Source organism: Felis catus, chromosome B2 (assembly GCF_018350175.1).
Source record: "Felis catus isolate Fca126 chromosome B2, F.catus_Fca126_mat1.0, whole genome shotgun sequence".
NCBI classification, from domain to species: domain Eukaryota; kingdom Metazoa; phylum Chordata; class Mammalia; order Carnivora; family Felidae; genus Felis; species Felis catus.
The window spans coordinates 125,174,085-125,187,839 of NC_058372.1; the positions used below are offsets into that span (position 1 = coordinate 125,174,085).

The 13,755-nt window shown below is 40.1% G+C and overlaps 2 protein-coding genes across 4 annotated transcripts in view; one reads left to right on the forward strand and one right to left on the reverse strand.

Annotated features, from left to right (window-relative positions):
• Nucleotides 1–13,755, forward strand: part of HECA (hdc homolog, cell cycle regulator) — a 132,390-nt gene that overhangs the window by 79,752 nt on the left and 38,883 nt on the right. The window lies entirely within an intron of this gene.
• Nucleotides 5,901–13,755, reverse strand: part of TXLNB (taxilin beta) — a 52,822-nt gene continuing 44,967 nt past the window's right edge. For both annotated transcript variants that reach the window (XM_003986611.6, XM_045058122.1), the window contains 2 exons: nt 10,531–10,626; nt 5,901–9,302 (listed from right to left, as the gene is read on the reverse strand). In XM_003986611.6, the coding sequence (XP_003986660.1) occupies nt 8,502–9,302; nt 10,531–10,626 (897 nt within the window). In that variant the 3' untranslated portion in view covers nt 5,901–8,501. The remainder of the gene's footprint in view (nt 9,303–10,530; nt 10,627–13,755) is intronic.

A 13,755-nucleotide genomic window follows, 5' to 3' on the forward strand; every position in this document is an offset into this window, starting at 1 on the left:
TTCTGACTCACTGATTTAAGCGTCAATGGATTGGACACTTTCTCTCTGGTTTTTAATTCAGAGAAACATTCATAACATTCATAATATTCAGGGGTTTGGTTTCAGCTCGATGATAGTGTGTATATATATATATATATGTATATAGTGTATATATATATGTATATAGTGTATATATATATATGTATATAGTGTATATATATGTATATAGTATATATATAAATTCTCTGCTCAAGCTGTGACTGGTCTATGTGAAGAATAGTCCTGAGAATTTCTCAAGACATAGCCTTGCCTTGCCTGAAGATGACAGCTGTGTGTCAGCAGGGGCCATCACCTTGGCCTTGTAGTGTGTACAATTATTTCATGAAGAGCTGTCGCTGTATCTGCAACCTCACCCACCTGCCTGTTTGCTTAGAAGGCAGATTGTCAGCCAGAAAAGAATGGGCTCTATGCGCTGGAAGCAAAAGAGGATTAGTTGTGCAAACGAAGTCTGCAACAAGACCTGATCTTATGAAAAACAAGCTGGCCACGTGACTAAAATCACATCTGTGGTGTTCAGGTTTTCAGTTCCCAGTCTTATCATACACATGTCATAAACTCACACACAACTACACACACTTACACATAGGCTCATGTTGATTTATTATGCATAAATACTGACACATATAATTACAAACACTCACACAGAACTGTATGCATACGATGGGGCGCCTGGGTGGCTCAGTTGGTTAAGCGCCCAACTTCGGCTCAGGTCATGATCTCAGGGTTCCGGAGTTCGAGCCCCGTGTCGGGCTCTGTGCTGACAGCTCAGAGCCTGGAGACTGCTTCACGTTCTGTGTTTCCCTCTCTCTCTCTCTGCCACTGCCCCGCTCATGCTGTCTTTCTCTCTCTCTCAAAAATAAATAAACATAAATAAATAAACATTAAAAATTTTTTTTAGAAGAACTGTATTCATACGACATACACAAAAGTACACATATATACTGGCACATATTACCCATATATGCTCATACATATCCTCACAAGTATGCACTCATATATATTCACATAAATAACTACATACATATTTCATAAAACCCTCCTATTCAGGGCATCTAGGTGGCTCAGTCGGTTGAGAGTCCGACTCTTCTGCTCAGATCATGATCTTGTGGTTAGTGAGTTCGAGCCCCGCATTGGGCTCTGCGCTTGGGATTCTGTCTCTCTCACTTTCTCTCTGCCCTTCCCCTGCTCATGAGCTTTCTCTCTCTCAAAATAAATGAACACACATACACACACACACACACACACACACACACACACACACACACAACCTCCTTCTCTGCAAGGAACACAGCTTTTCCACTTGGAGATCTGGGTACCATTTGTGATGAAAATGCTGCTGGAGTTCACCATCCTGCTGTTTGGTTGTGGAACTTTTGGGGGCAGGTGGGGCCTGTCAGCACCTTTTGCAGCCCCTTCCTTTGGTACTGAGTCCCCAGGGATCCTCGGGCCCAACCATGCCCTCTGGCGCTGAGCAGATCGAGTCAAGATATGGGTGGTTCTAAGCTCCTTTGTTCAGGCTTGTAACCACTGTCATCTCAGGTGCTGGCACAGAACCTCACACACAGAAAGTCTTCAGTATTTGTTGAAGAAATCCAAGAATTTGTGATTTCCTTCTTCATACTTCTAATTTTTAAAATTAAAACATTTTTTTTTATTTGGGTAATATCTTGTCTCTTTCCCCTTGCCTGGCTTTTAATAGAAGTGCCCAAAGTGATGTGTAGATTTCTTAGAATAAATCTCTCCCTGGGGAGGGAAAAGTCCCACATAACTTCTTAAGTCTCTTGAGGATTTAGCCAGAGTTGCCAAAACCCTCAGACATCATTTAGTCCCAGGCTCCCATTTTATAGGTGAACTAACTGAGGCCCAGAGATGTTAAGTGATTTCTCCAAAATCACCCAGTTAGTTAGCAGCAGAACCGGGACTAAGGGCTCAAATGGCCTGATCCTAGGACTAGTGCTATCCCCCACTTTTCACCTTGATTAGACTCCAGCGATTTTTATTCCAGGGAATAACTCCCTGGGAAGAATGTTAAGAAAACAAGAGAATTGAACATGAATTCTTTACCCAGAGCATTACAATAGTCTGTGAGGGATTATACTGGTTTGGCCAGAGCTTTGCAGTGTCCTAATAAATCTAGTCTATGCGGTCACATGGGTTGTGCTCCCATCCGACATATTTTTAACTTCATGACTTTGGGCACGATGAAAGGCATCCTTATTACCCTATTCCTATAAATTCGAGACCTGACTTTCAAATTTTTTTTAGTATATAGGATCTCTGAATGCTCCACGGCTGGTTGCCTCTGCCTGGTGGATGCCAGAGCAGTCTCAGGTTCGCGCTGGCTCTCAGCCTTGCCCTATTTGCTGTGTTGTAGCTAATGTTGGCGACCACCATTTCATTAGAACAACCAAAGCTCTGTCTCATTCATTTTAAAGAGTTTAGATTTATTTCAGAACACTGACCTTTATTTAGCCAAGGCTGTGATTTACCGTAATACCGTATGTTTCTTGTCACTTCATAAACCCGAGTTTGACCCTTTCTGTTGTTTGTTTTCTTAGTTACCGTGTTTGTTATCACTCTTGCATTGGCTGTTTATTTATCGAGCTGAGTTAACTCTAGCTATGTCCAGGTTTACTTGGAAACTTGGTATATGTGCGGTGGAGCATTTCAGTGCAGTGCATGGCATAAACTTTCCAAACAACATGTAAGAATGCTGTGTATTTGTATTTGCATAGTCGTGTTTATTCTATAAATAATATGCTTCCATGTTTATATGGTAAAGCGCATCAAATTTGAATACATGGTGTAAACAGTCAAATCTGGCAGCTGTTAATAGCTATGACTCTCAGTTCGACTACTGTTCCCTTCCCCAAAGACAAACTAACATGTTAAATACAAATGGTAGGTAAGATAAAAATGGATAGGACGCAGCGAACACTGATAGCGGTTAAGTTAGGGTGATGGAATTAACACTCATTTTCTCTCTTCTCTGTTTTCTGCATGTTCCGTGATGTAATTTTATTTTATTTATTTTTTATTGAAAAGAATGCATTTATTATTTTCAACGAAAGGCAAACAAGAAGAAAGACAAGAAAACAACAACACTGAGAAACATGTTTGTAAGAATCCCCCAGGTGGAGGGTGTTGTGTGGGAGTGTATTAATGTCATTGTGGCTTTTGTCGTCTGTTGGCATCCTGCTTTCACAAAAGGGTCCCACCCATTTATGTTCCTCTTCCTTTTATTGCTCTTAAGGTTTTATCTTTTTGTTTTTCATTTTTGTAATGGCTGTCAGATTGAAAGTCTCTTTTTCTCTCTCCTGTCCCTCTCTTAACACAATATCTTCTTACTTGGCTTCCATTGTGGTTTCGTGTTCTTTGACATAAAATGTCACATTGACTGTCCGCACTGAAATAATGAGTTTTATGCCCAGGTATGTTTTAATTATGACATGGAGTAATTGAATGTCATGATATATCATTTTGTCAAAAAATCGTTATAAAATGGGATAGACGTTGCTGGTCGTGGAGGCTTTAAAATCCAGCAGGAAGAAGGACTTGCACTTGGCGGTTGCCAACTCGATTGTGTTGTTGGTGATTTATCTCATCTCTTATCTCCTGGAAGAGTGAATCAGCTTCTGTGAATAATTTTTGTGCCATGGATCAATGAGCCTGTAGGCTTATTTTGTGAGTTAAGTGTTTCTATCAAATATCCTTATTTATACAGGAAATGATTTCTTTTTATAGTTTGTCCTTGTCAGGAAAGATAATAGGAATACCCTTTGAAGATATAGGTGTAAAGGCCCACCAACAGGAACAGCATTAAATCTAGGACAGATTTCATACATGTGCGTTTATGTGCGTGCGTATGTGTGTATGTGGGAACATTCACACACATGCACAGCAGCAACTGGCGTTTGCACAACTTCTCTCGGGATACCACCGAGGAGACTTCACTTCGAGTGTGGAAGGTACAACTTAGCAAGATTGGGGGAGATCTTTATCACTATCATTTATGAATGCTTCTATTCAAATGGAATGCCCTTATGGTTGATCTAATGATAACTTTAACTTTTAGGTTATAAAGTACAGAAATATAAATGGTTTAAACCTTGTGAAGATTTACCCAGATACTTGACTTGAATCCTAAATCTTACTTGCCAGTTTATGGCGGCAACAAATTTTAGAGGCCAGAGTCACCATTTTTGTTTCGTATCTTCTTTTAGGAGATTCTTTACATTTTGTCTAAGCGCCATACCCAGCGTGGGGCTTGAACTCATGACCCCAAGATCAGGAGGAGCATGCTCTTCTGACTGATTCAGCCAGGTGCCCCAATTCTTTACATTTTAAATTACTTTTATGTATCCTAAGTACTGGATTTAACTACTGGTTGGAGGAGAAGGAGCTGAGGATGTTTTCCTGAAATGATCTCTCCCCTAATGATATCTTAGTCTTATTGAAAAGCAGCTTCAGTTTTGCAACGAACACATAATACTTTATTAGCTTAAAAAAAAAAAAGAGCTGTTTAAAAATGTGTATTGGGGCACCTGGGTGGCTCAGTTGGTTAAGTGTCCAACTTCGGCTGAGGTCACGATCTCATGGTTCTTGAGTTCGAGCCCCTCATTGGGCTCTGTGCTGACAGCTCGGAGCCTGGAGCTTGCTTTGGAATCGGTGTCTCTCTCTCTCTCTGCCCCTCCCCTGCTCACGCTCTGTCTGTCTGTCTCTCTCTCTCAAAAATAAGTAAACATTAAAACAATTTTTTAAGTATTAAAAAAATGCATATCTATACCATGCAAAAAGGAGCAAAAACAGCCTTAAGGGCAGGGTTTAATTTTTTTCCCAATTTTAGCTAACTAGTTCTCTTCTCCAAGCATACTAGGAAATGCTTTGTTCAAGAAGCCTCTCCTGGTTGAAGATAGACTGGGAAGAGAGAGTAAGTAAAAGGCAGAATAGTTGGGCCTCTTTGGGTCCTACTAGGGAGAATTCTTGGAGTAGTTAGAAGGACTGGGTGGAAATGTCCATCAACTGATGAATGGATAAAGAAATTGTGGTTTATATACACAATGGAGTACTACGTGGCAATGAGAAAGAATGAAATATGGCCCTTTGTAGCAACATGGATGGAACTGGAGAGTGTGATGCTAAGTGAAATAAGCCATACAGAGAAAGACAGATACCATATGGTTTCACTCTTATGTGGATCCTGAGAAACTAACAGAAACCCATGGGGGAGGGGAAGGAAAAAAAAAAAAAAAAGAGGTTAGAGTGGGAGAGAGCCAAAGCATAAGAGACTGTTAAAAACTGAGAACAAACTGAGGGTTGATGGGGGGTGGGTGATGGGAATTGAGGAGGGCACCTTTTGGGATGAGCACTGGGTGTTGTATGGAAACCAATTTGACAATAAACTTCATATATTGAAAAAAAAAAAAAAGAAGGACTGGGCGGAGGTAAAATAAGCTGACACGTTCTACATCTGCCCCCTTACTCCTCAGAGTATTTCTGAAAGCTCCCATGGCAGAGAAACCTATGGAAATGGTCTCATTGGAGACTGGCACTGAAGAGAGACGTTGGTCATGGGATAACTGTCTGCCAGAAGCTGAGGACTGGGCAGGGGAGCCGGGGTTTTGCTTTCTCATTAGTTCCAGGCAATCATGTTCTGTCTCTTTCCCTTGTTTCCCTCCTTCTCTCTCTCACACACCACACACACACACACACACACACACACACACACACACACACCCAAGATGTTCACAGTGTTCATTACATGTACATTCTACTCAGAGACCAGAAATTTAACGAACAACAAAATAAAACCATAATCTTTGTTAGGTATTATTGAAACATAGAAGTAACCAAAGTAAGCATGTGGGAAGAGAAGTAACTTTAATAGATACATAAATTATAGTTATTTAATTAAGAAAACACAAACAATACTGGTGTTTCTGGAAAAGTAGACTTGGCATCTCTAGAAATAGTTACACGAACTTGATAAAGAACAGAAATTCCTTACTCTTTCAGGTCGTATGAATTATCGTGATAATTAGCAAGGCCGAATTCTAACACAGACTATAATAAAACATTCTTTGAATATTAAAATAATCCTTCCAAAGTCTAAATTAAGCTTTGCAAATTTTAGGTAAGGTGTTGTATTGAAATTCTGCCCAAGATATACACAGTAGTGAGTAATGTGTTGCTGTGAAAGCTTTTTGGATGAAAAAAATGAACTTTGGGTATTAGAATACTTGATTTACCAGATTTTGGCTCCTCTCCTGCCTGTTTCTCTTGCTAAACATTCAGACTGAGACTTTACTATGATTATCTAATCTTATTCCATTCTTGGAAGTTTACCTTCTGTAAACAGAAGGAGACCCTCCTGGATTGTTATGGTGAGTATTTAGCTCTGAATTAAATGAATGTTTAAATCTCTAAGATTTCCAGTAATGTTGAACTTGGCTGGATAGTCTGTGGTTATAATATTGCAAGCCTTCAAAAATACATGGAAAAAAATAAATAAAAATACATTGGTTCTTCAATAGGGATATGCTTTTTCTCCTGATTAGCATTTCGTTATTACCCTCACTGTCGACTTCAAACAAATTTTATGCAGTTTACAATTCTTGTAGCATATGGTTGCTGCCTACAAGCATTTTGTGTTCCTTGGCAGACAGCCACATGCAACACTGAAGAATGATTTTCTGGATGAATAGTAGAGAATCTTGCTTTTATCCATTTTTTCTACTTGAATTCAACTTTTGAGGTAGGGCTGGGTTAGACCTTTTTTTTTTTTCCTTTTCTCCCTCCTCTTCCTTTCCCCGTTCCTTCCCTCCCTTCCTTCCTATTTCTTTGTTCCAGTCTCCCTTTACCAGATTTACTGGATTTACCGGGTTTTGGTAAATCTGGTAGAGTAATTTATGCTGTCAGTTGTATTAGAGGTTCTTGTCCAATAATAATGTAATACTCCTGTAGACCATCTAACTTTTGCCTCCTGCTGAATCCTCACCTGTTTTTCAAGCCATTTGTACTTCTGGTTGTAAAGAATTCCCCAAAGCAGATAATATATTGTTTGGTGCACCTCATCACTCATATTGAGACCCTATGTGGACTCCTGTCTTGTAAAAATAATAGCTTTTACTTATCGGTTATTGAGATGAGGACGGGGTATAATTTCCTGTAAAAGGTGTGAAGGTTGGAAAAAATGTGAAGATGCTTTGAGAATATAGATTGAGGCAGTGACAGCAAGAAGTGGTGGGAAACCCTCTGGAGAGAGCGGAAGATGACAGCGAGAGAACTGAGGACGTGGCCGGGCCAGGCGAACATTCCTTTTCAAGACTTCCATAGCACAAGAGCCAGGGGACGAGAGCATAGCCTCGTATCAGTCCCCGGGCACTCAATCCCTCCATGCCCTTGCTTGCTCTCCCACTTCCCAACCTTTCCTTGCAGGTAGCCATGAGTGGGCTGCCCCACCACATGGGGTGGCAAGGCAGTGGGCCGAGCTGTGTTGGAGAGGCCGCTGGAAGAGATGAGCCATCGAGGGCTGTGATTGTTCCCCTATTCTGTCTATTGCCCCTTGTGGCACCTTTGTGTCTACGTGTTCTGCAGACTTAGAATCTAACCCAACTGCTGTTCTATCTTTGGATCAACTGATTGAATTTCTTGACTTACCATTTGGTTACTTGTTTTTGCCCTACATTACATGGCCTAAATACTCGTATTCTGAACCTACTTCTGATTCATAGAGCATTAATCTACTGTCATCCCAAGCAAGTAAGAGATAATTTTTTTGATTACTGTCTAAATATTTTGCATGAGAGAATTCCAAAGAGGGATGAAATGTATGTGTAATATATATTAGTATATAATATATTTGTATATATATATATATATATACACACACATATATAATACACACATGTACATACAGGTGCATAAACTCGGATAGGTATATATTCGCACACATACGTATACATTCACACATGTATACATATATATACATCTACACATATGCACATATTATGTAAATGTTGCTTAAATGAAACCTGGATATCCATAACTTACTACAGAACTTATTAAAATATATAGGGAAATAAATAACAATCACTTTTTATGCATTTACATATTGTAGGAGAAGTCTTTAAACACCAAATCCTACTGTTGATTAAAAAATTGAAATAAATACCATCTCAGTGGAAAATTCTTATGAATTTGCTATTTGTATGTTTTGTTGCCATTTGGGAAAATTGTACTGTCAACCAACGTTAAATAGAAAAGCTCCAAATCAGTTATAAATTGAGAACAAATAGCACAGGCTGAATGTGCTCTGCATAACATTTAAAAATGTCTTGATTCTAATTAAGTCTCTTCCCTTAGACATCTCTGGCCCTTAATGCCTCTTTCAGAAGACAGTCTGTCACGATGAAGACGTGAAGCTGGGAAGGCACTAAGCTCGGAAGGCACCACGACGAGGCTTAGTCTACTCCTTCCAGGTTGGTGTCAGCCACCTGGGGCAGCTGGGGCTCCACCGAGACCCCTGTTGGTGGTCTCAATGCTGCTGCTTCCAGTGGGGGGGGCTGCCTACTGGGCCCACATCCGAGCTCCCCAACTAGAATTTGCTCACCTGCTGTGGGTGGTGGAGCAGGACCATTTGCCTCCATCACTGGTAGGGAAGCCTCTGCCGGGGACTGTGGGGCCTGACTCGAAGCTTCTGCCTCTGGCTTCTGGGGCTGCTGATCAGCCTGGGCTGCTGTAAGGAGACCCTGGTCTTGGAGCTCAGCTGCCGACCCCGGACCTGAGGGGGGATTGCTGGGCCTGGGGGGCGGTTCTGCCTCATTGCCTCCTTCGGCCTCAGCCTGAGGAGTTGGGGGAGGCAGGGAAATCTCTGAGTGGCATAAAGGGCTCAGAGGGGATTGTTCTGGCTCCTTGAGGGCCGAGTCACCAACCCCTTGAGGACTGCTGGATTCTGGTGGGACTTCTTTGGACTGCTCGAAGGTCGACTCCGGATGACGGATGACCATGAAGGCTGTGGCCAGATTTTTCACAGCATTGTGAACACTGTCGGCTTCCTCTGCATCAACCTCGCCGCCCACAGAAACAGCAGACTCTAGCTCCTCGTCGGAGGTGTGCTGACTTTGGTCATCTTTTTCAGGCATTTTTGCTTCTCTGATTTTTTTGTAGAGCTCGTTTCTCTCTTCTTGTAAAGCTCGACAGAGGTTCTCCAGCCTCCCAATTTTCATCACGAAGCACTCATATTCCTTGGCTCTCAATGCTTTCTGTGAGTTGAAAACACACACACGTAAAACACCAGAGCAAAATTGCCAGGATGCCCTCTGGAGACAAGCAAAACCATTTGCCCAGGAATTTGTCTGCCAGACTCTGGAGCCACCGCAGTCTGGTGGCTGAACAGACCCCTGGTCAGGGGGAATCACTTCCGTTTTTTTTGCCTTGTGGGTGAGACCCTGGTAGAATTTTAATCCCTGTATCCTTTTCTGTGGGAAAGAAAGATGGCAAGGCATCTCTCTGCTTCAGTCCAAGGCCTCCGGAATCTTAAAGTAGATGCATTTTCTGCTTTTAAGTCTTCCAATGGCACAATGAATGCGATGGACTGGGACCTGGCTGTCAGCAGAGCCTTATCTAGTCTATAGATAAACTGCTGTATGCTAATCTGGCAACTGTTTGATTTATGTCAGTGAATAATAAGCCCATCTCTTTGGAATTGGTTGCTATTTGGGATGAATTGCTAGAACAGTAATTATAACGACAGAAACTCCCCACACACTAATTCATGATGCTGCCTGCTCAAACTGTTCAGTTCTTCTCCATTTCTGCGGAAATGTTGGTGTGTTTGTGCATGAAATCGTTCCTAATCGTCTCACTCCTTGCCCCCACCTTTGTGCCACTCTGTACCCTTTGAGGGTTTTTCTGTTGCTCGTGCACATGGGGAGGCCTTCACCTGTAAGCTCTGCCTCTCAGGTCAAGGGCTATATATCTTTGCCTTTATTGTCTCAACACCTACAGAGCCTGACATAATATCAGTAATTAAATGCCTGTTGGAAGAATTAGACAATACATCTCCATATCTGTCTATACAGTAGTACATACCCTGGGTGCTGGGGCTGGTGTCTTCTCAGTATGTTCAGATTAACTCATTAATTTATTCTGCACCTGCTCTGTGCTAGGCACTGGGGAAATTCAAAGACAAGTAAGACACTTGTCCTTCCTTTACGGAATGAAGTCACGCAGGCATGATGCTGATTTGGCAACAGCTTTGGACTCAGCACGTAGGCATGTGACTTAGGGTCACAAAGCTCTTTGTGAGTCTGGATCCAATTCTCTTTTGCTCTCAATATTTTTATTACAATTTCACATATCACACCTCAGAAAAAAAAAATCAACTCTTTTCCCAAGATAATAATTTGCACTATTAGGTTATAATTACTTTCGGAATATGAATATTTGGACTAGATAGGGGAAAATAAGCTAGCGGCTAGGCTTCCTTACCTCTTCAATCATGTCCAACAGAGCTTTGTTACAGTTCTCAAACCGGGCTTTCCACGTGGCTGTGTCCTTCTCTAACTTCTTCATTTTCTTGGTTGTCTACAGAAATTAGAGTATTTTAATGTTAATCCTGAAACTTAACATATCAAAAAAACTACTAGTTCCATATGTGATGCCGAGAAAAGTCTCTTTGTCACTAGCTGCTGAAACAAACAGAAGTTTGATGTCACGGAATGAAGACTGAGTGGGAAGAGTCCTATTTATTCCTGAATCATCTAGGTTCGTGGTGAACAAACTTACTTGCACCAATTCAGGAAAAAGGAAACTACTTAGAGTTACCCTGTTTTGTCATTGCTTATTCTTTAAAGTAAAAGTAGCTTTATTTAGTCCCAAGAATAAGCTTGCAATTTAGATTCTTTACTGAATAGAAACTGCAAGCAAGAAAGCTGGTCTGGCTTTTTAGCCATTAACAAACATATTGGGACTATCTGGGCACATCTGAGAAGTAGCTACACAAAGCTACAGCTTTCTATTTTCTCAGTCTATGTTTTTTTTTGTTTTAAAGTTTTAATTTAAATACTAGCTAGTTATCATACATTAGTTTCAGGTGTTGCATATAGTGACTCAACACTTCCGTGCATCACTGGTACTCTTCACAAGTGCACTGCTTAGTCCGCAGCGTCTCTTTAACCCATCCCCCCCCATCCACCTCCCCTCTGGTAACCATCAGTTTGCTCTCTATAGTTGAGTCTGTTTCTTGGTTTGCCTCTCTTTCTCTTTTTTTCCCTTTGCTCATTTGTTTTCTTTCTTAAATTTGACATATGAGTGAAATCATATGGTATTTGTCTTTGATTGACTTCTTTCACTTAGCGTAATACTCTCTCGATCCATCCATGTCATCGCAAATGGCAAGATTTCATTCTTTTTTATGGCGGGTAATATGATATTCATATATATATGTATATATACATGTATGTGTATATATACACACCACATCTTTACTCATTCGTCAGTCAGTGGACAGTTGGGCTGTTTTCCATTATTTGGCTGTTGTAGATAATGCTGCTATAAACATTGGGGTGCGTGTATCCCTTTGAATCAGTACTTTTTACTTTTGTATTCTTTGGGTGAATACCTTGTAGTGCGGTTGCTGGATCATAGGGTAGTTCTACTTTTAACTTTTTGAGGAACCTCCAGACTGTTTTCTACAGTGGCTACACTAGTTTTCATTCCCACCAACAGTGCAAGAGGGATCCCCTTTCTCCACATCCTCGCCAACACATATTTCTTGTGTTGTTGATTTTAGCCATTTTCACGGGTACGAGGTGATATCTCACTGTAGTTTTGATTTGGATTTTCCTTATAATGAATGATATTGAGCATGTTTTCATGTGTCTGTTGTCCATCTGTATGTCTTCTGTAGAAAAATGTCTGTTCATGTCTTCTGCCCATTTTTAATTGGATTATTCATTTTTTTGAGTGTTGAGTTTGATAAGTTCCTTATATATTTTGTATACTAACCCTTTATCAGATATGTTATTTGCAAATATCTTCTCCTATTCCATAGGTTGCCTTTTAGTTTTGTTGATTGTTTCCTTTGCAGAAGCTTTTTATTTTGATGTAGTTCCAATAGTTTATTTTTGCTTTTGTTTCCCTTGCCTCAGGAAACATACTTAAGAAGTTGTCACAGCCAGTGTCAAAAAGTTACTGCCTGTGTTCTCTTCAAGAATTTTTATGGTTTCAGGTCTCACATTTAGGTCTTTAACCCATTTTGAAGTTATTGTTGTGTATGGTTTAAGAAAGTGGTACAGCTTCATTCAGCTCCTTCCTTTTTGTCTGATTGCTGGGGCTCAGACTTCCAGTACTATGTTGAATAAAAGTGGTGAGAGTGGACATCCCTGTCTTATTCCTGACTGTATAGGAAAAGTTCTCAGTTTTTCCCATTGAGGATGATAGTAGCTATGGGTTTTTCATATATGACCTTTAGTATGTTGAGGTATGTTCCCTTTAAATCGACTTAAAGTATTGAGTGTTTTTATCATGAGTGGATATTGTACTTTGTCAAGTGCTTTTTCTGCATCTGTTGAAATGATCATATACGCTTCTTATCCATTCTTTTATTAATGTGATGTGTCATGGTGATTGATGTGCAAATATTGAACAACTCCTGCAACACAGGAATAAATTCCATTTGATTGTAGTGAATGATTTTTTAAATGTAATGTTGGATTTGGTTTGCTAGTGTTTTTTATTGAGAATTTTTACATCTATATTCTTCAGAGATATTGGTCTGTAGTTCTCTTTTTTAGTAGTGTCTTTATCTGGTTTTGGTATCAGGGTAATGCTGGCTTCATAGAATGAATTTGGAAGTTTTCCTTCCTTTTCTATTTTTTTTTTGTAATAGTTTAAAAAGAATAGGTATTAACTCTTCATTAATTTTTTTTAATGTTTATTTATTTTTGGGAGAGAGAGAGAGAGAGAGAGAGAGAGAGAGAGAGAGAGAGACAGAGTGTGAATGGGGGAGGGGCAGAGAGAGAAGGAGACACAGAATCCAAAGCAAGCTCCAGGCTCTGAGCTGTCAGCACAGATCCCTATGAAGGGCTTGAACTCACAAACTGCAAGATCATGACCTGAGCCAAAGTTGGATGCTTAACCGACTGAGCCATCCAGGTACCCTTGTATTAACTCTTCTTTAACTGTTTGGTAGAATTCTCCTGTGAAGCCATCTGGTCCTGGACTTTTGTTTGTTGGGAGTTTTTTTGATTACTGATTCAATTTATTTGCTGGTTATCAGTATGTTCAAGTTTTCTATATCTTCCTGTTTCAGTTTTGGTAATTTATATATTTCTAGGAATTTATCCATTTCTTCTAGGTTGTCCAATTTGTTGGCACATGGTTTTTCATAATATTCTCTTATAATTTCTGTCGTGTTAGTTGTTGTTTCTCCTCTCTCATCTGTGATTTTATTTATTTGGGTCCTTTCTCTTTTCTTTTTTTTTCTTTATATTTTCTTTTTGAGAAGTCTGAATTGAGGTTTATAAATTTTATTAAGTTTTTCAAGGAACCAGCCAGCTCCAGGTTTCATTGATCTGTTCTGTTGTGTTTTTAGTTTCCACATCACTTATTTCTGCTCTAGTCTTTATTATTATTTTTTGTTTTGAAAGAAATGCGGACTGCCACATTCAGCACCTCATTTGGATGTGTCTGGGTTCTTGGAAGCTTGACTAC